Raw genomic sequence first — 23,232 nt, 5'->3', positions numbered from 1 at the left:
GTAGTATGATATTGAGCTATCGGAAAAGTAAAAGCTTTGATTTATCAATTATAACATGATTCCACCGTAGCACGGCATGTGTTGAATACGTCTTGACGAATCTTGATTAGTTTAGTTCGAAAAAAAGGCCTAAGGGAAATGAAAGTAATCATCACCTCCCGCCCGTCCGCCCTGTTCTCTCCAGGGTATGCAGCTTCTGCTTATTCTGGTATGGTGAAATCTTGGCTGGTTTGATTGGCTACATACGGGCATCCCAAGACCATCAGCAATCCCCTCATATTCATTGCACAAGGCTGCGGAGCTGACCCAAGTACCCTCAATCATACCATCTGCTAACAGGAGTTAGAAAAGTGACCAGAACGACCTCATGCCGCCATGGATCCATTCAGTATTAGTATGAGCTGCATAGCTTTACTCACCGCCGTTGCGCAGGTCGGCAGCAGCATCTCAAAGTTCGTCGTCAACTGCCGCGGCGCACGACAAGACCTCGCAGCCGTATCGGCTGAGCTTACGGACTTAGACATGACACTCAATACATTGAAGAACGACACCGATGACAACGGCTCGGTTTGATTCCCGAAGGAGCTGCGCTAGCGAAATTACGACCTCATGACAAACTGTAACAGCGTGGTGGCAGAACTGGCAGCTTTACTAGAGAGGTACCGCGGTGGAGGAATGAACTCGTCCGCGCGATGGGCGCTTTCCGGAAAGAAAGAATCTGCCAAGATAAGAGGGTCGCTGGAGGCGCATAAGGGTGCGTTGGCACTAGTTGTGGAAGTGACCACGCTGTAGGTGACGAGTGAAGCACGCTCAAGATGTAATAGCATGGCTGGGCTACGAGTGCTAACAGTCTTGCCAGGCACATGGCCGCAGCAGCGGCGACTGATATCGGTAAGGTCGCGGTAGATTCGTCGCTGATCAAGGGACACACGATGAGGATCATCGAACAACTTGCTAAGCAAGACGAAATCCTGGAACAGATTGCCTGGATCCGGGGAGTGATCTCCCAGCGGTCAACCGGCAGCGAAGGTGGGACCTTGGTCATGGACGGATATCTCGAAACACTAAACGATTATGCTGGCTCTGTGTGTGGAGACTTTGTGACAGATGAGGTTGCAGAGGAGATGCGGCGAGGTCCGCTCAACAGCACCGACAGAACCAGCACAACGCTGCTTGGCCTGGCCCCGATCAAGCCTCTGGCCACCCTCAATGACCAACCCGACCCCATGACTATTGTCATAGGAAATACACATCGGCTGGTCGAGCCAACGAAGACGAAACCGAACAACCGACATCTCTGGTCCTTTTTCGTGAGGGCTTCTGGGGAGGAAATTATCCAACAAGTCCGAATCGACTTGGTAAGCCAGCATGTTTCTGGCCGGGGTTCATGATGCTAACAAAGGTCGTCACCTCAAGCATCCTACGTTTTCCCCATCTCGACTACTGCTGAAGACAGCTCCGCACAAGGTGACCAAGATAGGCTGGGGCTATTTCGTTATTGACGTCAAAATCAAGCTGAAATCGGGGTATCGCTGGGCGAATAACACCCACTCTCTGCATTTGGAGTGGAAACTCGACTTTGATGGGGTTGGAAGCTCGATTGCACATCAGTACACCGTCACGACAATGCGTGGATAGGTTGCGCTGCTTTCAAGAGAAGAAGAAGGAGATTGGAGAGCATTTGACCAGCATCCTGGGGCAGTTTGTATGCCTGCGAAGAATGCCCTACAGTGTTCTTGCTTTCTTTACTGCCTTTGCCAAATTTAGGAGAGACGACACGAGGTTCGAGGCATCAAATCGAAAATTTCATTCTGATTTCAGGCGGTGATCAGCTGCTGTCATACTTTGTTCGTAGAAGCCTCTGTCTTCCCTAGTCCCAAGTGGGCCGCGCCAACAACCGTGGAGTCTTCATACACAAAAGCCTTGTCTCCGAAGACTATCGCGATCTCCTCTAGTGAGTGATCCGTCGTCTCGACGTATTAGAACTTCGCCACCGCCACTGGTATCAGACAGAACCCCGTAATGATGACATAGTAATAGCCGCCGATGCCCGCGAATGTGTCAGGGGCCGAAATGCCAGTAGCGAAGTTGAACACCCAGTTTGAGCAAGTGGCAAGTGGCGAGCGCCATGCCCTACTGCGAGCGCTCAGGGGAAATATCTCAGCGGGGAGCAGCCAGGGCATCGGACCCCAGGTGAAGCCGTAAACGGCAATGTCTTGAGCAACGTAAGGACTTGTTATCGCACTGTCTGGAGGCATGAACTTACGATAACGACGAAGGCATAGATGCCGTTGGCACGCACCGTGACGTCGGGAATGTGCCCCTCGGTGAACGCGCAGACAATGGTTAGGGCAATGGCCATCAGAATGCCTACAAAAGTAGCTTTGCTTGAGAGGTATATAATGGCGGGGAATATGCTTACCACCAAGAATCAAGAGCGGGCGTCGTCCCCATCTATCAGCCAGCTACGAAGACAGCGTCGTTGCAGCTATATAGGGGATCGAATTCGCAGCAGTGTAGAGCAGCAACTTGGACTGGCTCATGCCGGCCTTGGCTAAGGTTGTAGGCAGATAGAACGAGATGACGTTTATCCCGTTCAGCTGAGCAAACATTTGAGCAGTGATGCCGACGATGGTCCGCTTTCGATAACGCGTGAGCATTTCTCTCAACGATGATTGTCCGAGAGTCATCTCATAGCGCACTGCTTCGCTGATCTCGAGCATAACTTGCTGAAGGTGTTCAGCCCGCGTATCACCATCCGGCGTATGCAGGTCGGCGACAGTCTGTATACACTCCTGCGTAAAGCCGTTTAGGGCGAGCCAGCGGGTTGTTTCCGGGAGAATGACGGACATGGCGAAGAGGATGGATGCGAGGCCCATCTGGATGAAGTAAGGTCCCTGACACGACTCGCTCTTGGGAACGAGGTGATAGAAGCCGTAGTCAACCCACGTCGACAGCGCGTATCCCCCGATGAGGAAAATGTACTCGACACCTACCATGAGGCTACGGCGGTGCGTTGCGGCGATTTCAGTTTGGATGACAGGAACGGTCATTGACAGGAAACCGACACTGAATCCTTGAATGACTCATCAGGCGATGAATGTGGCAAAAGCAGGGGCGAAGGCTTGGATGAAGGCGGAGGCGAAGCAGATGATGCCTCCTAGTCGAACGCATGTCTTTCTGCCAATCAATCATATCGCCAATGTTACCAGCCATGATAGAGCCGATGGCGGCGGAGACTTGTAGGCATGCGACGAGGATACCTATGATGGAGGGGTTGATGTCGTCGCTTGAGCCATGGGCGCCTCCGTAGTCTACGAAGAACCTCTTAAGGAATACGGGGTTGACCAAGAGGCCGGCCACGATACCTGATTTCTGTGTAAGTCAAGGGTACTCAGGAAGAAAGTCGAACATACATATGGACGGACCTTGGTCATGGCCAAACAAGGCGTCTCCAAGCGAGCCGAAGGCGCAAGTCATCCATAGCAGAGGCTTACCCCTGAAGGGATAGCGAGCATGAATAGTCTTCGGTTTGATCTTTGCTTCGAGTTATGAGACACGCGGTGGTGGTAGATCTACGACATTCGAAAGAACAGGAGCGGACCCCAGAAGAGTTGGCGCAGTTGGCTTTTCCATCGCTTCGGTGATGTGACGAGTCATTTCCAGTTCGCTGAGTTAAGCTGGACTACAGAATACCTTCCCTGTGGGGAGAATCTGGGGTTCTTTAAAGCATCGATGTTTGAGCTCATCTTCCTGCCTGGGGTAGTGGCTTCTTACCTGAAGATGTCGGAACCGGTAGACGTCTCCAAATCGCGGGGCATGGTCGCAGCAGCTTCGTCAACTTGGCACGATTTTCTACCATCTCCACGATTGAACGAGCATAAAAAATGTGCAAAAACAGCCACAACCCCGTTTATCCCCGGATCTGAACTAGTGCTAAAGAATCAGATGACAACATACCCCTGCGGAGTGAACTGGTTCACGGACTGATCAGGGGATGAGTGAAAACTTAACATCCGTTGGAACCTTAGACGCGCGTACTGAAGTGATTGGCCCGGATCCGTATGCCCATCGTATGAGTACCGACACTTCGGAACTTGGGAAGAGAGATTTTTCTTCGGCCGTGTCCTGTATACAGAGAACCTACCTCCGTAGTTGCCGTAGCTTCAGAGAAAGCTTCGGTGCTGGGGCAGAGTGCTGAGATTAGATGGCGCCATCGGCATATGTCGGAGGCCGAGATCAGCCAAAATGCCAACTATATTCTATGCAGCTACCTAGGTGAAGGGTACTACAATAATAGCGCGTTGAGACAAAATCCGAGCTCTTCAACTGGGGGGTTGAGCCCTGCCTCTTTCTAATATAGTACACTGGGCATTGTAGAAGATAAGTAGCAAAATCATTAGGATGGAGGACTGGTGATTAATTTTCTAACATTGAATAGACAGTTTATTATGTAAATCTCAGTCCTGTTATTAGTTGACAGCGATAATGGCATCTCGCGGTGTCCAGCTCACGTCCTGTCGTCAGGAGTAGTAGGATACTTATCCTCCCCATACGTGGAATTCAAAGTAATCGCCCCAACAGTGTTTCCTGACTCCAACCGAATAGAGGTGTCAAGTTCCCCCTTTGCTAACTTATCTCGAGTGAACGACAACTGCCTCGAACCGCGAATCCAGTTTCCATACCCGCCGTAGCCCGAGTGTTGACCAAAACATAGGTTGACACCCGTACCGTCAACTGACACGCCGCTGACAGAGCCTTTCCACTTGGTGCACCAACTGTTGCCATGGTCATGGCCGCTAAAGACCCCAATCATGCCCGGGCTATCAGAGATTGCTTTCATGAATGACCCGTCTTGACCGCCGTAGTCGCAAGAGGCCTTTTGACTGCCGTCTCCGCACCATCCTTGAGCCTGATACGACAGCGGAGAATCGTCATTGATGCCAGGGTTCTTTTCCGGATCGATTCCTTGCGCTTGGATGGCGCTCGACGCCTTGGGTGGGATGTGTACAAAGGCGATGCCGGGGATGTTCTTGTTGTGCTTCGTGTTGAGATCCGAGTTGGTCGACTTGAACCAGTTGACGACGCTTTCGTCGACCCAGTTGGGTTGTCCCACCAACTTTGCTGCATCATTCGACCCTGTCTGCATGTAGTAGAAGCCGCCCCGGCTGTCAAAGAACCACAGCACGAGCTCTGGCGTACAGTCGTCTTTGGTGCAGTCGGAAGCGTAGACGGGGAGATAGTAGTTCGATATGCCGGCGTTGGAGTCGCTGACCATCTTTTGAGTCCGGGAGTTTGGCCATTGCTTCTCCCGCGCTAGGATGTCGCTCCCCGTCAGGTTTTGCTGATAGTCGTGGTTTCCGTATGTGCTGGCCCAGGGGATACTCCGGTCAACTATTGGCTTTACCAGCTGATCGAGGACGAACGTCGCGTTTGCTGCAAACGCATTCTCCCCGGTGATGAGGTCACCGTTCAGCACCACCAAATCTGGCTTGGCATCATCTAGTATTTTGGTGATGACACCGACTGTTTTCTTGTCTGCTGCAGGACCCCAGGTCTCCCACGCGTCTGCAGATATGCGCTGTTAGTCCAGCATCTTTGGCTAGTTCTCTTACTCCCGAAAGTGAGACTCACCTTCTCCAAAATGAAGATCCTCAAAGATGGAGATCTTGAAGTTGCCATCTTTGCTGAAGCTCAGTGGCCCTGAGGCTTTATCGTCCCGACGGTGCAATGTCGGAGATTGTTGGGACAGTCCTGCAAGGGCGGCCAAGGTCCAGATGAGAACCACAGCTCTGAAGCTCATTTTCGATGTCAAGATACTGAGAAATTTTAGAGACCCAAGGGAGAACGTGTATGACCTCTATTGAAGCCTACAGAGGCTTTATATGATGCCATCGTCTGAAGTATCGCAGTGGCTCAGTCTGGGTGCCTTGGGGAACGGTTTCACGAATGCAGTCAAAGGATGTCGAAAAACACCAAACGTGCATATTCAAGAGAGGCAGTGGATTCTCCTGCGAGGAAACATCTTTGTTCTAACTTCGAAGGACGAGCAATGTTCGCATGATTTTAAATGTGGCATTGAGACTATAAGATAAGTGGCCTGATATCCCCTTCTCACTTCACGCGGATCGCGTAGCACAAACCCCAAAGTAGTGACGAACCCATTAGGGGAAGCTTTTGACAATGATCGACTCCTTGCCTGCTCGAACCTCGATTTGAGGGTCCGGACCATCTGTGCAGCTAACACGGACTCCGAGCTGTCACCGGTCATCAACGTCTTTCAACCATACTATGGAGCTCCTAACGCTTTGATCCAAAGCTCGAGCACTTTCTTTCCACAGTCTGCCTGCAAAGCGATTTGATCTCAGGCGTTTTCACATAGGTGGGGAAATGAAATTCCACGATAAACACTTTGACATTTGCCCGCTCAGCAGCCCAGCCAAGTAACATGCATCCGTCGAGATCGAGTAGAGTTGCCGGGTTGTAAGCGCAGATGATTGCATCAACGCCCGCTACGGCTTTGTCTAGAGCCGGGATGTCATAGTAATTGCGGCTTGTAACGAAGAATTCGAGACCCTAGCACAGCTCGGGACTCGGTTTCGAGGAATCGCGTCCCAAGTCCCTGAAAGAAAGGCCGCACTCTTTTGTAGCCGTTGCAAAGCGGCTACTGAGACTGTTAGATATCCCATCAATGAGGATGAGCCTGGTGATTCGTTAATTTGGTCGGTAAAGGTCTCTTGTGAAATTAGCGAGTGACTTGGAGAATTCGATGCTACCCCGATCCGGCAGGCAAGTCTCCGCACCTCATAGTACCGGGGAGATGCTGCGGTTGTATAAGTCGCAAGTGAGATGATTCATCCTCGAGTTTGGATACCACCATTCCTCCATATGGCAGACCGCCGGTCAGTGTCGGCCACGAAGCGACCACCAAGATGAATGTGGGCGGTTGTCGCCGAGCAACGTTATATCAATAAACCACGTTGTGAAGCGCCCAGTCCAAATCTTAGGCTTGGTGATCAATCTTTAGATGATTTCAAATGCGTTCCATTGGTGATTCGTTGGGCTGTGATGCGTCTCTCGCAGGGATCCAACGGTTCGTCGACTTTAAGCGCGCGTTTCGCGGGTTCCATGAATGGCCCCGGTAATGCCAAGAGATACAGAGCGATAGGAGACATGCAGGCAAGCAGCGAGACTAAAGAAACATCTCATAATCCGTAGAATAGGTGCTTCACGGTCCTAACGATGCATTTCAAATTAAATAGTCCATGCATGTGGACTTATCAAGCAGGAATATGAAATGACATGCGAATCCGTCCGGAAGATTATGCCCAGAAACACAAGGAATAAGCATCCAATTCCAAATACGTGTAGCCTCCCCTCAAGCCTCAACATGCCCCGTCATTCATCCGTCCCTGAAGTCACAACCTTGTGCGTGGCGATTTCCGTTTCACTGTTAGCCTTTTTATCACCATGACCCTGTTTCCACTCGTCAACTAGGCCGCGGAAGTCAGTCGGCAAGTACGGCGAAGTGAGCTCCTGAAGCCAACTAGATTTGCGGTGTGTTTCCACTCCAAGATCCTTCATCAACATGTTGACGTAAGGCAGACCCTCGAATACAAAGTCAGGAAGGTTGGCACCGTAACCACAAGGGTAGCGCCATTTGCCCCATTGCGTGTGCAGCATGATCTCGTCTGTGATATCGTGGTCAGAAGTGGGCAGGCGATCCAGCTGGCCAGACAAGAAGGCGGCAATCCAATGTCCTTGAATCGTGGCACAGACTGAAGTGCTGACTGTTGAAATCATGCCAGCGAAGGCGAGGTCCCGAGAAGCGACCATGGTGGAAGGGACCATGAAGCGGTAGTAACGCAATGGGTTCGCCTCTTGGGGGGTAAATCTCAGTTTCGGTTGGTCCTTCAACCGGGGGTAGAGTGAGAGAACTTTGGCGTCCGCGTCTTGATCCAATGTCCGTTTTTCAGTCGCCGAGTATGGAAGACCGAGCTTCTCGTTGAGACCAGGAAACTGAATGGTCGACTCCTTCTTCCAACCGGTGGAGCAGATGATAGCTTCAGTCTCGAGCTGCTCTCCAGAGGACAGGAAGACCTTCTTGCCTTCTAGCCGGTCAATGTTGTCAATGTGGACCCGAATATTGCCCTCCTTGACCAAGTCGAACAAGTTGCCATCGTAGTTTAAGATACTGAGTCCGCTACCGATCCAGAAAGCCGAGTGCCAGGGTTTCAGCTTCTGAAGTTCCGGGTGAGAATCGTATGCGTTGGCGGAGAGGACATCGCCGCCCAGTACCTTCCAGAACGAATCGACAATGAAGCGCCCAAAGGTGGTTCCGTGGAGAAATTGACGAACGCTAGAGTAGCCGTCTTCACCACCCCAGGGGCAAGGACTGAACCACGACATCCAGCGTATGTTCAGCAACTGGTCCAACCTCTTCTTGAAAGGCGTGACGAAGGGAGGGGCAATCCAGACGGGGCCGTGGCCGTTGGGGCGGATGATCAGGTCGACTTCCGCGCCGTCTTGGACTAGAGCATAGGCGACGTCGAAGGCCGACTTTGCTCCACCGACGACAACCGCATTTTTGACGTGTATCAGCTCGGGAGCCTTCTTGCAGAAGTCTTTTGCGTGGAAGAGAGGGCCTGAAAAGGTCTCGGATCCTTTGTAGGAAGGAAGGTTCGGCGTCGAAGTCAATCCTGTTGCCAGGATGAGCTTCTCAGTTTGAATAATGTGCTCCCCCGCAGGCGAGGCTACAGAAAGTCGCCAGCCTGTCTTGCCATTTCTCTCTACCAAGGTGACAGCAGTGTTGAACTGGATACGTTCGAAGAAGCCAAAGTGCTTGGCGAAATCGGTAAGATAGCGGTGGAGGACCGCACCCGGGATGTGGTTGTTGGGCTTGACGCCATACGCAGCCTCCGACATGGGAAAGTCTGGGTACTCGTAGGTCCCAATCATATTGTTCGACTTCAAGCCGGGGTAGAGGCGGTTCTTGGACCATGTTCCTCCGCAGGATTCGGCAGCTTCTAGGACGGCGAGGTTTGCGGTGGGATGTAGTTGTGAGTAAGCCTTGGCGGCTGCGAGACCGAACCAGCCTGTTGAAAGAAAGACTTGTCAGTTTTCCTTTTGCTCTACAGCTCTCAAAGAATAACAAAGGTGGGCCCAAGTCTACTCACCGGCCCCGACGACGACTGCGTCAAAAGAACTCTCCATTGTGAAACTTGACAACTTGGAGCTCTGAAAAGCGAAGCAAAATGAGACCTTTGTGTGATTGAGTGGTGTAAGACGGTCTTCGATTCCGAGGTTAGAGTCAAGTTTTACACCAATGGATCGTGAAGAGACCAAAGCGCTCTTCCACATGAGATAAGCGCAGCTTTACATATCGAAGATGCCACATGCATCAATTTCCTGTCGAGCTATTTCAGATAGATGGCTGACTGACAGGGGATGTGTCAGTATCAGGCGCCGCGGCAGGGTAGGGGGACGGGTTCCGGTGGTGCTTCCGGAATCGCCAATACGCATAAGGAACTTATCGAAATTGGTCCTGTCAACTTTCGTGCCTATCATACCAAATACGAGAAATTCCTCGTCGAAACCTGGGCCAGACGGTGGCAGAACCCATCTAGATGCAGGGCTCCTGGCGCGTCGAGATCACCCGCTGGTTGCTTTATGTACCATATCCGCGTGCCATGACATGCCTCGTAAACTGAGTAAAGAGGCCTCAGAGAGTATTCAAAAAAAGCGTTTAAGAGTTTCTAAATTCCAACTCCTAAGACTTCTTTGACTCTACTTCTCTGCGCGCAAAGGGTCTCGTCGATTCGTGAACTCTGGCTAAACACCACCATTCCACCAAGGCGCCGTTTGCACATCGTTTCTCTATTTGGAAAATGTGACTACCGCTGAAGAATTCATGACAGGTACCTTACCCATGCTCACGGCGATGAGTATTCCCTGTAAATATGGCTCAGCGAGTCTCAGCGCGCGTAATAGCGAATGTGGTGCCGGCCGTGGACAGTCACCGCGCTCCTCGATGCTTATCACGGAACTTCCGAACGGAACGGAACGCATGCTACTACATCCTTGAACAGAAGTCACCACGCGATTCACGGATTCAATGGACCCAGCTCTGCGGTTTGTCAGCTCTTTGCCCCAAAAAAAAAAAAAAAAAAAAAAAAGGTTTCCGGTATCAGCGCACGCAAGCCATCGGAACAGCAAGCCGAGGCATGGTCATCCAGAGTTGTGCGATGGCTTTAGCGTATTGATCGAACACACAACTCAACGTATAGACTATAGTCGCAGCAGACGCCTCCAAGAGTCGCTATTCCTTACTCCTGACTTGATGGAAATAATTTCCAGCTCTTGGAGAAACTCGTCAGAGTGTTTGTGAACGTTAGCAAGCCCCCCGCGCCACTGCCAAAAGCCGAGCCCACGATGCGTCCGCGAGGGCATCACCCTGCCGTCGCCGCTCTCGTGCAGAGGCTACGGGTAAGGAACTCATCATACTGCAACTTTTTTCGACACAGAATCTCGATATCGCTGAAGGAGTTCCATCTACTCTCATCAAATGGGCAGAAGAGGGCTTTGTCGTGGTGGAGATCCAAGCCAAGGCGTTGACCCATGCAAGTGCTGATGCCGAGGATGTCTTGCAGACTGCTTTGAAAGCATGAAAAGACAGCATCAAGCTGGAGCTAGATGGCAAGGTAGGCATCGTCGGTATGTTTCCACCGTGATTTGACCATTTCCACAAATGGAGCATCCGAGCTCAAGCACATATCAGCATTTGACCCAACATTGTTGAACAAGATCGCCAGTGTGGTAAACACCTCCTCTACAGAGATGATCGTAGGTGTTGTCATTGCTTTTCCCTCAATTCATATCCCATCAATGGTATTAAAAGTACGACGACCGCGAGTAGCCACACCTACTGTGAAACTATGCCCTCCGCAAAACTATTCTCCAGATCGCTATTTGGCCATGGCATCTGAAACTCCTCGTCCCACCCCGAAGACCCATCATAGACAAAGTCCGATACGGGGAGCACCTCGCCGTCCTTGTCTCCACCGCTCTGCTCGTCGGAGCCAGGCATCTCGAGCATGCCGAACCCGACCAGACTCCCGCGCACCCCCGCAAGCTGTTCAGATAAATGCTTCGCAGCTCTCGACCTCGTCACGTAGCTAGCCGCCAGCGCCACAGCCAGCTCGTAGCTCCGGCCCATGGCCCTAGACAGGTCCGGTGGCAGGCTAGCCAGCAGGGTCGCACGGTTCTGCTCGAGAGACGACGTCAGGACGAAGCCGAGGGTGGAAGCGGAGGCCAGCAGTTCCTGGTAGTAGGGCTGCTGCTTGCGGTAAATGTCCGTGTTGGCGTTGAGGGCGTAGAGCACGTCGCAAATGTCAAAGAGGACCTCGATCGCGGGCTGTAGGTATTTCTTGCTGGTCTGGGCATCGGTCCGCGAGAAGAACCACGGTTTGAGCAGGAAACTGCGAATGGTCTCTGCGCGTAGGTGTAGTAGGATCGGGAACGTGGACGGTTGTCTGGGAAGACTTGACATCCACGTCTCGGGATGGGTGATGGCGTAGTGGCCGACGGCCCGTTTCCGCCACTGCTCCACCTGGAAGTTCATGAGCTCATAGTTCTCCTCGTCTTCGTACCGCTGGTCTTTTGTGGCTTGTGACATGGGCCCTTCTAGCTTGTTGCTGACGCGGATGAAGGACAGCATGGCTTTGAGGTAGGGATGGTCGGCCTTTAGTATGTTAGTGCATGTGTTTCGTTCACAGGATGCAGGTTGTGCGGAGAATGATGCGACTTACCGAGATCAGGTTGGCAGGGCTGAAACTGGAATCGTGAAAGTTTGGGGGCAAGCCTGCTGCTGCACTCCATTGCCGGTCAAGGATGACAATGCTGGAGACTAGGGTCCAGAGTTCTGCGCGATGGCGAGGTGAGTCTGCCAGGAGGGACCACGTTTCCTCGTTATGTACTCCGAGCTCCATTAGTATGCGCCCGGCGATGCCACACATCCGCCAGGCAACCTGTGGCATATCGTTGAAATACTCATAACATCCCTAGTAACATGAAGTTACTGTTGTGAGCGCTGGCTAGAATCATGCTGGAGAGTGGTTGCAACTAACTTTGAGAAGTATGATGGTGACTTGCTTCATACTTGTGGAAGCTTTGGTGATTTGACTGTTGACAGCCTCTTTCATGCAGTCCACGATAAGCGCTTCAATATTGGAGCTTTCGGGTGTCGATTCTGTATGGAGTGCAATGGCAAGGGCAAGATTGAGAATGATTAAGTCTTCCTCAGAAGGCGTGTGCGATTTCTCCGTCACCATTTCCCAGCTTGTTGATTCCGCATCCGCGAAGAAAAATCCAGCATGCGCAATGGTCTGGTCAACATCGATGATGGGATGGAGCTCTCCGATGACATCTTGGTACACGCCAAGCATCCCGACCACTTCGTCGAGGTTCATCAAGGATTTGAACCTCAGTAGTCTCTCGGAATCGCTTCCTCCGGTTATAAGCGGGTTGAAGGAGCTCGTACTCTGCGTCAGAGACATGGCGTCGTCGTGCCCCGACGCGGTTGGAATGAAGTCGAGGTTGATCGCCTCCTCCTGCATCGGTTCGGGTGGTGTGTGGTAATGGCTCTCGCAGCTCTCGCGGGTTCGCGCCATCTTCATGTTGTCTTCCGGGCTCGGCAAGCCGTACAGCTGCCGCAGCGGGGAGCACGACGGTGGTCCAATCGACTCGAGACAGGTTTCGATGACGCCGGCGTCGGTGATGAGGGCTGACAGGAAATCCTCGGGTGTCTGGTCGCCCATCGCGAATGCTGGGTGTGGTTGTCTGGCATTCGGCGCCTCGCTGGGAATCTGTACGCGGGATGCGAGACTGTTCAATTGGTCCTGGAGACTTGATAGAAGCTTCATGATGTTCTCCTGGTTACTGTATTCCTCAATTAACGAGGAATCCCTGGAGGTTGACTAACTAAGTAATGTAGCTACGACATACCTTGACGTGGACGAGGTCTCTCGCCTTGGGTGATCAGACTCGGTGGTGGAATCATCGGTAGAAGTCGCCGTCGGAACGGACCAGAGGCCGTCATCGGCGCCATAGATGCTGTCAAAGACGCAGGTCTGCTTACGCCCTGCACAGTACCTGCATGGTTGCCGGCCGTCGCATTTCCCCTTTCGTCGGCGACACGCCTCGCAAGCGCGCAGTGCATACGGCGCTCGTCGTCTCCCCGGTTCTCCATTCTGTGGGCTTGGCCTCTTTGCGACGCGGTTCTCTTTTAGCTGCGCCATCGTGTCTTTGCGTGGCATCTTCGAGGGCCAAGCAAAAGATTAGTCGAATAGTTCACCAGGTGGGTATCCGCTGTGAAACGATGACGTTCGATATGCAGGCCTCAAACGATCAAAAGGATTGAAAAGCGGTTCCTTCAAAAGAAGAGCCAGGGGACGGAGAGACATGACACAATCGAATAGGAGACAGGGAGAGATAAGCAGATTATCGGTCGGCTATGTTCCTCATGATAGCGGCAAAGCGGGACTTCCTACAACAAAGGGTTTAGCCTGGGGTCCCGTACCCGCAAGAAAGCGTAGAATGCGGGGAAGAGATAACTGGGTTAAACCGATTGGTTCAAGAGAAACCTATGGTTGTGTATTAACAATGACTTTAGATCCGCGTTGCCAGGCACTCCCTTGCTTCAAAGCTAGTCCTTACACCATGCCGGATCTGTTCGAAAGCTGACTTCTCGTTTGCGCAAAACGCCATATATGAAATCCGCCAACGCTGACTTGGTGGTTTTGCATTGTTCTGACAGCTTGCTACTTTCGGGATTTCGGTTTGGGTGTTTCCGAGTCGTCCCTGCTTGCCACCACACTCCAACTTGCAGCCAACAATTGTTACCGTCTAATAAACGAAGAAGCTAACATGTTACCGGATGAGCATATCAGTCAATGGTGGAAACCATATTGATAAAAGAGACATGGGCAGCACGAATATTGCGATTAGACTGAACAAGTTGATAATCAAGTAAAGTATTTGACAACTCATGGCTCACGCAGAATCAATGTCATTAACTCTTTCGCGAAACTCCCGGCCCGTGGAAAGCGCGGGCATCTATGAGCTGTATTTGGTCGTAGCTGCTCTCTCCACACGCATCTTCGGCTGGTCAAGGAAAGTAGCCAAGTAAGATATATTATAGTAGTTAGTTGTCAGTCACTTGTGTAGGTTGTAGTAACTATCTACCTTATGTTGCAATACCTAAATAGTATGCTGGATGCCTATCAAGCAGTGTCCAACGTTGTGACAACACAGACCCTGGTCTTGGATGTCACTCAATCAGTGACTGACCAGTCCTGCAGAAAAGCCTTTGCGCACGCAGCTGCCGTCGCAGCAGCAAATCTTTGCCATTCCTGACTCTTGTGACTGTCGGCGTAATCGCACACTCCTTTGATGACAAGGCAAGGGAACATGTCCCAAACCCCGGCAGCTTCCATCTCAAAGGCAATGATTCCCTCAGCTTTCGCAATACTGTCGCGGTCATTCCCAGATTTCATCACCTGGTCTCCAGAGGCAACTGATCCAAAGTGGATTGTGGGAGAAAACAATGTCGGCGCTGAATCCGGTGCGCTACTCACAGCGCCGTTAATCCGCTGGCGTCGTACGAGCCTGTCTTGATCGCAAAAGAGCTCCTCACACGAAAGAGACCGTGCCAAGTCGCATACGCCTGGATTGCTCTCGGCGTCTGAGCAGGTAGTACAGACACTTGCCTCATGGTGTCTGTGTCGGTATGTAGGCTCAAAAAGTTGGTCCTTTTGCGCTCCCGGATACGCAACCAAGGCTTTATGGCTCTGGCTCAGTATTTGGAGGTTGAAGCAAGTCCTTTCCTGAAGGGTTTGCCTGCAGCGTAACCCCTTCAACTGGTTCAGACAGGACAGGATCTCGGCAGGCGGCCTTCCCAAATTGTCCAGGAGCCCATTCTTCCTAATGAACCTCTCTGGGTATACTCGCCCAAAGTCGTAACCCTAGAGGCTTTCGCTGATGATGACACCCCCGAGTATGACTTCTTGTATGCCCTCCTGCTTATAGAATGGAACACCGCCACAAATCCCAACCACTAACACCAGCTGAACATTTCGAAAGCTATTGCGGCAGTGCGACGCTACCATTGCACTGCTATCCTTGCCCATGCCGGGCATAAAAGCTAGGACGGTTTGGTGGCGACCAAGCAAACCAAAGGAGTATGCGTTCTTATGACCTGGAGCTCTCATCTTTCCTTTGTCAATGTCCTTCCATCGATAATCAAAGAGCGCCTTGAATGCGTCTGCTTCCAATGTCAAGGCGCATATAGTTGCGATTTTTAACCCGTTTGAGCTTTTAGGGGGGCCTGTTGGTTCTTCAAAACGCCTGAGTGACTCGGAAGTTGGCGGACTCATTCTACTATTATTGCGTCACCATTAATGAAATCACTCCGAAAATGGGCTGCTCTACATTATCTCTGAAATTCCCTGGGACGAGATACCTCTGAAATTTGTGGCGGTGATATGACGATTTGGAAGGGTTCTGGTCCATAGTTTCGGACCATGGTCGAGGGTGACGAGAACACTGGACGGAGGAATCGATGATGTACGAAAGAGGCTGGGAAATTCAAGACGACTAGTCCCACCCGGCCAGAAGATAGGCTGACAAAATATCACGTGGGCGAATGAAACATTGGCGTCAAATCATTCTGCTGCCCTTGATTGTGCCTACAGCGCCAACCAGTCTGTCCAATTAGAGCCTGATGCATCATCAAATCACCTAGCATCTCGATATATCGGTCCGCAGCCTGCTCCTTTTTCTCCCCTTTTGCTCTCCACTTCTCCCCCTCCTCTTCCCTTGGCCCTCCTCTTTCCTCTATTGCTCATCATCTCATGACTTCAAGATGGTTGATAGGGATCGAATTCTCAAGCGAGTATTAGCAGCGCCCTCGGGCCAGTCATCTCGCACACCATTCTCCGAGAAGAGACCCGGAACAGTCTCGGACATGGAGCCCGCCTCCACAAGGCGCTCAGCACACGAGTCACCGAGTCTCCCAATGTTTGAAGCAATGCCATCTGGACACAAGTTGAGTTCCGACAAATTTGAATCAGGTGAGAATCAGTTGAGTTACAGCCTAATGCTTTGCAAGTACTGACCTAACAAGGGCACGACTCAGCCGCCCCTACACAGCAACAACTATACCGTCCCGTTCAGTTCTACGACTGGAAAGTTATTCTATGTAACTTCCTTACCATTGAGCCCACCACATCTGATGAAGACCTATTCGATGAGATGAAACAAGCTTTTAGCATTTTGGAGGAAGCTGGAATGTTGGTACAAGAAGCTTTGCAGAAACAGGGACCTCCTCGCGGCGAAATCATGACATACTTGCAAAAGCAAATAGAAAAGCGCAAAGCGGCCGCGGCAAGACAGCTGCAGCTGCCGCAACAAGCATTGCAGCGGCAACAGCTTGACCAACCAAGCTTGCCTCCCAATGTCCCGGACGCCATAAATCAACTTGAATTGATTCAAGTCACCCCAAACGACATCTCCAACGCTCGTAAAGCGAACCCACTAATTGCGAGCCTGTCAGACGATCAATTAAGAGCGTTTATCATTCAGGTCAAGCAATGGGAGATGACTGCTGCTCTGCAGAAGGAAACAGCCTTGCGCCAAGCTCAAGCCCAGATGACCAAAGGACCCGGCGCCCCTTCATTCACTACAGCCATGCACACAGCCCCGAAGGCTGCTGGCCTCGCCCCCTCGCCAAAGCACAGCGATCAGCCGCGACCTCAGAAGCGGAGCCGGGAGCAGCAGCAGGATAGAAGTGCTAGCTGGTCAACTATCTCACGGGACTGCACAAGGGGTTCTTCTGCACAAGAGACTGATCTTCTACAATACTATGCCCAGCGCTTACAAACTGGTCCTAGATTACCATAGTCAGACACTTCGATATCTACCTTACTAATATGCAGCGCTGTTACCTGCTCAAGTCTTGGAAAATAGACAGCTATTTTGAAGATGCTGCGGCGTAGGTCACCGTGTCATTCTCGAGAACATGCATACGATCCTTCTCGGCCTGTGACATTCTGCATATCGGGTATCCTCTAGTCTTCGGAACTGAAAGCGGGGATTGAATGAGTTGGTTGCTAATTTCTCTTCATCTTCATGTTGTGCCGCCGTGCCATTTTGCACTTCTCCGCAGCAGATTCAAGACACTACCAAATGTCTACATATATCCATCCATTGAATCGGAGTAACCTTGATCGAGCCCAAGTTCTTGTACACGACATCTTTGATGCCAATAGAGCTGGGCCCGTCACCAGTGAACCACGCCTTTGCAGACTCATCTCCACGAAGAATCCACTGGAGCATCTTACTCCCCACAATAGCTGGTATTCCGCCGTTGAGAGCATCAAATGCGGCGCTGTGGCCTAGCTCATGGTTTCCCTTCCAAGCTGAAGTGGTGTTGGGAAGTGCTGAATAGTCCCGCTCGCCCTGCTCTCAATTCAGCCCATCCATTGATCATTCTATCAGTCGCGATGGCCAGGGACACAAACATTTGGGTAAGCAATATCCGTCGGTCCACCCAGCGTGTAAAAGACAGGCTTCGTAAGGTTGCCTGCCACCTCCTTGCTTGCCCCCTCGGTCAGCTGACCGCTGTTGAAAATGCCAATGTGGCTCACACGAGTATCGTTCAGACCGGCGGTGTAAGCTTCGAGGCCTCCACAACTCTGGCCCCAGACACCAATGCGGGACGCATCGATATGTTGCCAACCGTCCTTTCCTGCGTTGGAGTGCGCCCAGTCAATAGCTGTAGTGAGAGCAGCTGGATTCTGACCGGATGCACCGACTGATGGATCACTCGGAGGCAGCACGTAGGTTTCGGGGTCAACGTAAGCAGGTCCTGTAGCGATCACGAGCGCACCGTGTGAGGCTATCTCGCCTAGGAAACCTCGAAAGGTCATGCCGACTGATGCCCAACTTTAGAGATGAACGTTTGCTACTTTGGAACATAAGCAGGTGAAGAACATACTGGGTAATTACTTGTTAGTACTGATATCGAAAGAGTAGATGTGCAATAGGCAAACTAACCATGGCTTGCAACCTCCGTTCCCCCACACAATCACTGGGAGCTTCAGATTGGATCCTACTGCCGACTCGAGTGGCTGATAGAACGTATGTTTGGCAAGTGATTCTACCTCAAAGGAGTACTTTGAGTTGATGAGCAATAGTTACAACCTGGTTGGGGGGGTGATACGCACCGATTTGTAAGGACCAGAGCCCCCATACTTTGCCGGAGATTCATTTCAGTTTAGAGACTCGTATCAAATGCTTTTTGGGAAGGGGTTCACGAACCGAAGGGCCATGGTCGGTAGCAACCACTACTACGGCGAGTATGAGAGAAACAAAGGCCCTCATGACTACTGGCTGAGGTTTGCGGGCAAGGTTTACTCCCAAAGTCACCGTACTGTCATACATTCAGTACCGAATGCGTGATATGTATGGCTCTGATCTCGGAAACGGGCATACGTTGACCGTCCAAGATTCGGAAACAAATCACCGAAGGCAATATATACCCGTGACTCGTGCCTTGATTACGTATCGTTGCATCGACCATCCCTCGCATCCCCGCATAGGAAGAAAGTTTATCATTGTCAACATCTGTGTTTCTTAAATGTGTGCTGAATGTTTATCACGCTGCCAACTTTACTTGCAAGATCTGTGGGGCGGAGAGTGGGAAAATGCAGTCTAAAGCTGGTAAGCTCACTACCGGTAGCCCGATCCGGTGGCACAGGTGCGAAAACCCCACGTTTCACACCAGATAGTGGGTAGTAGCCATGGCATAATCGTCTAAATACTTGGCCTAATTTCTGAATCCCTGAACGAAGCCGACAGTTGAGCCACTCCGCCCGCGTGGTGCTACACGGGCATGAGACAAAAGCGAGGATTGATGCTTCGAGAGACAACCGCATCTTACGGTCTGCGGATCGGACCGGGTATCGCAACACAACATCATCAAGGAGACAACCTTCATAATGGTGGAACAACAAAAAAATGACATCTTTTATCTACCGAAGTGTTTGTTTAAGTCGATCTTCTACCGCTTGGAAGTATCTCTTGAACCAGGATATCGCTTTGTTAAACGTCTGCTCCTTTCCGAACCTTTCTTCTCGTTGTTGGTGTCTCCTCGAATGTGGAAACCATGGCGACCGCCAGAAACAAACAACTTAATCTGGTAGTTTTGCTTCATCCAAGCCAGAATCGATTCACTTTCATATCGCTTTTCTGTTGTAAAGATGTCATTGAATTCTGCTGCGACAATCAACAACGGCCTAGTAATTGCAGTGAGCTCGTCAGCATCCACAAGAATGGGTGAGTGATGAAGCCACACTGAATACCGCTTCTGTAATACCGCACAGCATACTTGAATCGATGATAGAACAAATATTGTGTTTCAAGTGAATGAAAGACGAATCTTAGCCCCGAAACAGTAGCCCGCCGCTGTAATCTTGGTAATGTCCAATTCTTCGAGGTACTTGATGCCGAATATCACTATTGGGTCGATCATCTCTGAGACGTGCGCTTTATTCCTGCCAGTGACCTCTTGCAACCACTTCATGATATCGAAGTCCTTGGGCATGTCCAATGGTGCCGGATCACCGTTGAACGGGTCAAGAACAAGGCAGACATAACCCTGGGAAAGCAAATGGATCTGCCATGAGCTTGCTATTTTTCCACATTCCAATGATATCTAGAAGATACAAGACAGCTTGGTTTGGATCCTTCTCTCCGATATGCAGAGCCAAGTATGTCTTTATTTAACCATCAATCTCGACAGGCTTGCCCTTTGGAGTGCCCCTGAGTTCAAGAAACCAGCTGATATTCGAAAATTTCATTTGTACCCTTATTGGGAGTCTCACTTGTGAAGTGTGCCAACAGTGCGACAAGAGCACGGTGCGTTGGAAGCCATAGTTCCTCCGAGAAAGTACAAAGAGGTCACAGTAGGGACAGAATAAATAGATACGTGCTCAGTAACAACGCACGTCCCACACAAAAATGTACTTCAAATTTTTATACAGAAATAGGATATGAGCTAACAATCATCAGATGCAAGAGGATATTCACATTCATACTCAATTATTCTCGTCCGATTCGGACCGATAGAGTGTCGAGGACTCGAAATAGGATACCTGGTACAGCGAGAACAGATAGGAACGGGGCGTTTTCGGAGCTTCCGAAGATTACGGAACCGGGGTGGGACCCACTTTCCGCAGTCACCCCGGGATCGCACACTCCTCGGCGAAAGCCACGATAAAGGAAGAAAAGGGATTTTTTTCCAGACAAGTTCAGCCGTGGTCAACTGGGTAATTTGCTTGAAACTTGGGAAATTCACTATTCTCTTCATCCACCAATATTTATCCTCAAAACAATTCATCATGCCTTCCGACCACCTCGACGACGTGCGGCCCATGTTTGAGCTCCGCGGCCGTAATTACATCGTTACGGGCGGAGCTCAAGGCATCGGCTTCGCATGCACTCGCGCCATTTGCGAAATGGGTGGAAATGTAGCCGTCTTTGATATTCAGGACAAGCCGGTCGATGAGTTTACCACGCTCACTGAAAAGTTCGGGACGAAGACCCTTTACATCAAGACGGACGTCACATCTCAAGAGAGCATCCAAGCCGCGTTCGAGACGGTGATCGCCGAGTTCGGCTCCATCAACGGCTGTGTTCCCGCGGCGGGTATCGCCATTGACAAACCGTTTCTCGACCAAACATGGGCCGAGTTCAACCGCATCCAGGAGATCAATGCAAGTTTGCTCCCACTCTACACGCCTCACAGCATTAGATTCTTACGAATGCACAGGTCCGCGGAACATTCTTCGTCGCTCAGCTCGCGGCCAAGCAAATGCTGAAGCAGGGCTCCGGCGGTAGCATGGTCCTGCTGGCGTCTCAGTCCGCGCACATTGCTCTTCCCGGATATCGCATGGCGGCGTACAACGCCTCCAAGGGGGCCGTTTTCATGCTCTCCAAGGCTCTGGCGGTTGAGCTCGCACCACACAACATCCGCGTGAATACCATTTCGCCAGGTTTTGTAGACTCCGAAATGACACGAAATGTCCGGGCATCAAAGAGTCAGCGCGAGGGAGAGCAGATGTGGCTCGCGCCGCCTAATCAGAGACTCAGCACCCAGAACGACCTCACTGGTGCCGTTGTTTACCTGCTCAGTGATGCTGCGCGCCACACGACGGCGGCTGATATACCCATCACTGGCGGACTCCATGCGGGAACCATGGATGGTTTGATTAGCTACGATTCATAATAGCCTTGAACAATAAAGTTCTTTCAACGTAGTTGATTTGGTCGGACTTCCAGGCCATCTTGCATTTTCCTCCGTTCGGCCAGTCAGCTCAGAGTCACGCTATTTAATTTTGAGGTATAAAATTTTTCGTTGATTGTACAAAGGAACAGGGATGAGATCATACTTCTAAATAGCAAATGGTCTGGGCACATTGTCTCATAAAGGGTCAAAGCTGGTCGCAATAACACCACAATACCTCGGTTACGATTACATCACATATTTCAGTTCATCCGATCGTCTTGGGAGGGGTTCTACCTCGAGGACAACATCTCTCACATTCCTCACTAACCACTGAACAGGTCATACTTGCACCAAACCCCGCCATGAGTGATATCATAGAATTCCGAGTCGACATTCCACGAGAAGACGTTGATCGCTTGCAACGTAAGCTCCAGGATACGAGGCTACCAGGGCGTTCCATTGTTCCTGATGCTGGATCAAACTATGGTTCGTGCCCTCGACTCGCAGCAAAAATGAGTTGCGTATTTCGGTAGCTGATGTGATGGTGTCAAGGTCCTGAGTATCAATGGGCGAGGGATCTCTACAATGCATGGGTAAACGACTTTGACTGGGACGAGGCCCAGAGAGAAATGAATCAGGTGCCACATCACTTAGCCACGATTGAGGATCTCACGATTCACTTCGTCCATGCTCGCTCAGAAAGTCCAAAAGCAATTCCTCTCCTCGCTATCCATGGCTGGCCTGGTTCGTTCTGGGAGTTCAGTCAAGTCTGGGGTCCACTCTCTCGACCCAGCAATCCTGATGACCCAGCATTCCACGTCGTGGCACCAAGCATGCCGGGTTTCTGTTGGTCATCTTGGCCACCACAGTCTGGTTGGACCCTTCAAGACAATGCACGCATTTTCGACAAGCTGATGAAAATGCTCGGCTACAACGAGTACATGGTCCAGTGTGGCGATTGGGGCCATTTTGTAGGCCGTGAACTTGGCGCTAATTACACCGACTCCTGCAAGCTTCTGCATTGCAACTTTGCTCCCAGTCCGATGCCAGAAGATGTCGAACTTACAGAGCGAGAGAACAAGGTTTCCAGACGGAGTGAAGACTGGCTACAGAATCACATCGGATATGCCGTAACGATGAGAACCAGGGTAAGGCCTTCCCTAGACTATGGTGATAACACCGAGGTTTACTAACTCTCCTTTCATGACATAGCCTCATGCAATCGGCATCGCACTACACGATAACCCCATGGGAATCCTCATGTGGGTTGGTGAAAAGTACAATGAGGCTGCCAACCCGGAGAACCAGACCAAGCCGTTCTGGACCAAAGCCATTCTGGCCACAGCGTCTTTATACTTTTTTACCGGATGCATCATGCCCTCGATGCTACCATACCACGAGAATCTGACTCATGACAAGTTCCCAGAGTTCGCCATGAATGAAGAGAACCGGATTAAAATCCCGTTCGGGTACACCTCCTGTCTCTGGGACACGGAGCCAGCGTCCAAAAGAGCAGTGGAGCGAACAGGAAACCTGGTCTTCTACAGAGGTATGAGGCAGTAACGTGCACTTTCACATGGTAGTCTTGAGTGCCGGCTGACAGAGAACGCAGAACGCGATGACGCAGGTCATTTTGCTGCTCTAGAGCATCCGGACGGCTTGATGCAGGATGTACGAGATTTGGCCAAACAGGCCTGGGAAGAACAGCCAGAAGCCGAAAGTTCCAGGAACACTGGGGGTCTGAAACTGTCGTTCAATCCAATAGACTCGCGCGTTCGACATGAGTATCGTTCTTGAGGGATAAACTCGACGTCTTCTGCCCAATTCGTGTAGATCTTGTGCCTATGAACTTTGCATGCATACATGCCTGCTTTCTACTAGGTAGTGAT

General features: G+C 51.1%; 11 protein-coding genes across 11 annotated transcripts; 3 read left to right on the top strand and 8 right to left on the bottom strand.

The window, feature by feature from the left end:
* Window positions 1–609: 609 nt before the first annotated feature.
* On the top strand, window positions 610–1,638 carry CORC01_10649 (uncharacterized protein; the record flags this gene model as incomplete). Its single annotated transcript, XM_022622276.1, has 3 exons — window positions 610–788; window positions 860–1,358; window positions 1,417–1,638. 3 exons carry the CDS (start codon window positions 610–612, stop codon window positions 1,636–1,638), a joined length of 900 nt encoding a protein of 299 aa, XP_022471238.1.
* Window positions 1,639–1,979: 341 nt separating this feature from the next.
* CORC01_10648 (high-affinity glucose transporter) lies at window positions 1,980–2,362 on the bottom strand (the record flags this gene model as incomplete). Its single annotated transcript, XM_022622275.1, has 2 exons — window positions 1,980–2,215; window positions 2,263–2,362. 2 exons carry the CDS (start codon window positions 2,360–2,362, stop codon window positions 1,980–1,982), a joined length of 336 nt encoding a protein of 111 aa, XP_022471237.1.
* A 103-nt stretch (window positions 2,363–2,465) lies between these two features.
* CORC01_10647 (high-affinity glucose transporter) lies at window positions 2,466–3,821 on the bottom strand (the record flags this gene model as incomplete). The annotated part of the gene is made up of 4 exons (XM_022622274.1): window positions 2,466–3,076; window positions 3,171–3,368; window positions 3,429–3,499; window positions 3,778–3,821. 4 exons carry the CDS (start codon window positions 3,819–3,821, stop codon window positions 2,466–2,468), a joined length of 924 nt encoding a protein of 307 aa, XP_022471236.1.
* Window positions 3,822–4,510: 689 nt separating this feature from the next.
* CORC01_10646 (calcineurin-like phosphoesterase) lies at window positions 4,511–5,803 on the bottom strand (the record flags this gene model as incomplete). The annotated part of the gene is made up of 2 exons (XM_022622273.1): window positions 4,511–5,568; window positions 5,635–5,803. 2 exons carry the CDS (start codon window positions 5,801–5,803, stop codon window positions 4,511–4,513), a joined length of 1,227 nt encoding a protein of 408 aa, XP_022471235.1.
* A 1,595-nt stretch (window positions 5,804–7,398) lies between these two features.
* CORC01_10645 (uncharacterized protein) lies at window positions 7,399–9,213 on the bottom strand (the record flags this gene model as incomplete). Its single annotated transcript, XM_022622272.1, has 2 exons — window positions 7,399–9,095; window positions 9,177–9,213. 2 exons carry the CDS (start codon window positions 9,211–9,213, stop codon window positions 7,399–7,401), a joined length of 1,734 nt encoding a protein of 577 aa, XP_022471234.1.
* A 1,708-nt stretch (window positions 9,214–10,921) lies between these two features.
* CORC01_10644 (uncharacterized protein) lies at window positions 10,922–13,295 on the bottom strand (the record flags this gene model as incomplete). The annotated part of the gene is made up of 4 exons (XM_022622271.1): window positions 10,922–11,740; window positions 11,808–12,059; window positions 12,126–12,936; window positions 13,003–13,295. 4 exons carry the CDS (start codon window positions 13,293–13,295, stop codon window positions 10,922–10,924), a joined length of 2,175 nt encoding a protein of 724 aa, XP_022471233.1.
* Window positions 13,296–14,330: 1,035 nt separating this feature from the next.
* On the bottom strand, window positions 14,331–14,552 carry CORC01_10643 (uncharacterized protein; the record flags this gene model as incomplete). The annotated part of the gene is made up of 1 exon (XM_022622270.1): window positions 14,331–14,552. The coding sequence occupies one exon, from the start codon at window positions 14,550–14,552 to the stop codon at window positions 14,331–14,333; it is 222 nt and encodes a 73-aa protein (XP_022471232.1).
* A 468-nt stretch (window positions 14,553–15,020) lies between these two features.
* On the bottom strand, window positions 15,021–15,431 carry CORC01_10642 (uncharacterized protein; the record flags this gene model as incomplete). Its single annotated transcript, XM_022622269.1, has 1 exon — window positions 15,021–15,431. One exon carries the CDS (start codon window positions 15,429–15,431, stop codon window positions 15,021–15,023), a length of 411 nt encoding a protein of 136 aa, XP_022471231.1.
* Window positions 15,432–15,919: 488 nt separating this feature from the next.
* Window positions 15,920–16,956, top strand: CORC01_10641 (uncharacterized protein; the record flags this gene model as incomplete). The annotated part of the gene is made up of 2 exons (XM_022622268.1): window positions 15,920–16,127; window positions 16,193–16,956. 2 exons carry the CDS (start codon window positions 15,920–15,922, stop codon window positions 16,954–16,956), a joined length of 972 nt encoding a protein of 323 aa, XP_022471230.1.
* A 70-nt stretch (window positions 16,957–17,026) lies between these two features.
* Window positions 17,027–18,438, bottom strand: CORC01_10640 (uncharacterized protein; the record flags this gene model as incomplete). The annotated part of the gene is made up of 5 exons (XM_022622267.1): window positions 17,027–17,095; window positions 17,239–17,514; window positions 17,577–18,000; window positions 18,112–18,185; window positions 18,376–18,438. The coding sequence occupies 5 exons, from the start codon at window positions 18,436–18,438 to the stop codon at window positions 17,027–17,029; spliced, it is 906 nt and encodes a 301-aa protein (XP_022471229.1).
* Window positions 18,439–20,456: 2,018 nt separating this feature from the next.
* CORC01_10639 (epoxide hydrolase) lies at window positions 20,457–23,140 on the top strand (the record flags this gene model as incomplete). Its single annotated transcript, XM_022622266.1, has 6 exons — window positions 20,457–20,887; window positions 20,956–21,320; window positions 21,608–21,829; window positions 21,896–22,491; window positions 22,556–22,892; window positions 22,956–23,140. The coding sequence occupies 6 exons, from the start codon at window positions 20,457–20,459 to the stop codon at window positions 23,138–23,140; spliced, it is 2,136 nt and encodes a 711-aa protein (XP_022471228.1).
* Window positions 23,141–23,232: the final 92 nt, after the last annotated feature.

The sequence above is a fragment of the Colletotrichum orchidophilum genome (genome assembly GCF_001831195.1).
Source record: "Colletotrichum orchidophilum strain IMI 309357 chromosome Unknown Scaffold_107.1, whole genome shotgun sequence".
Lineage (NCBI taxonomy): Eukaryota > Fungi > Ascomycota > Sordariomycetes > Glomerellales > Glomerellaceae > Colletotrichum > Colletotrichum orchidophilum.
This window is presented reverse-complemented; position numbering and strand designations above follow the sequence as displayed.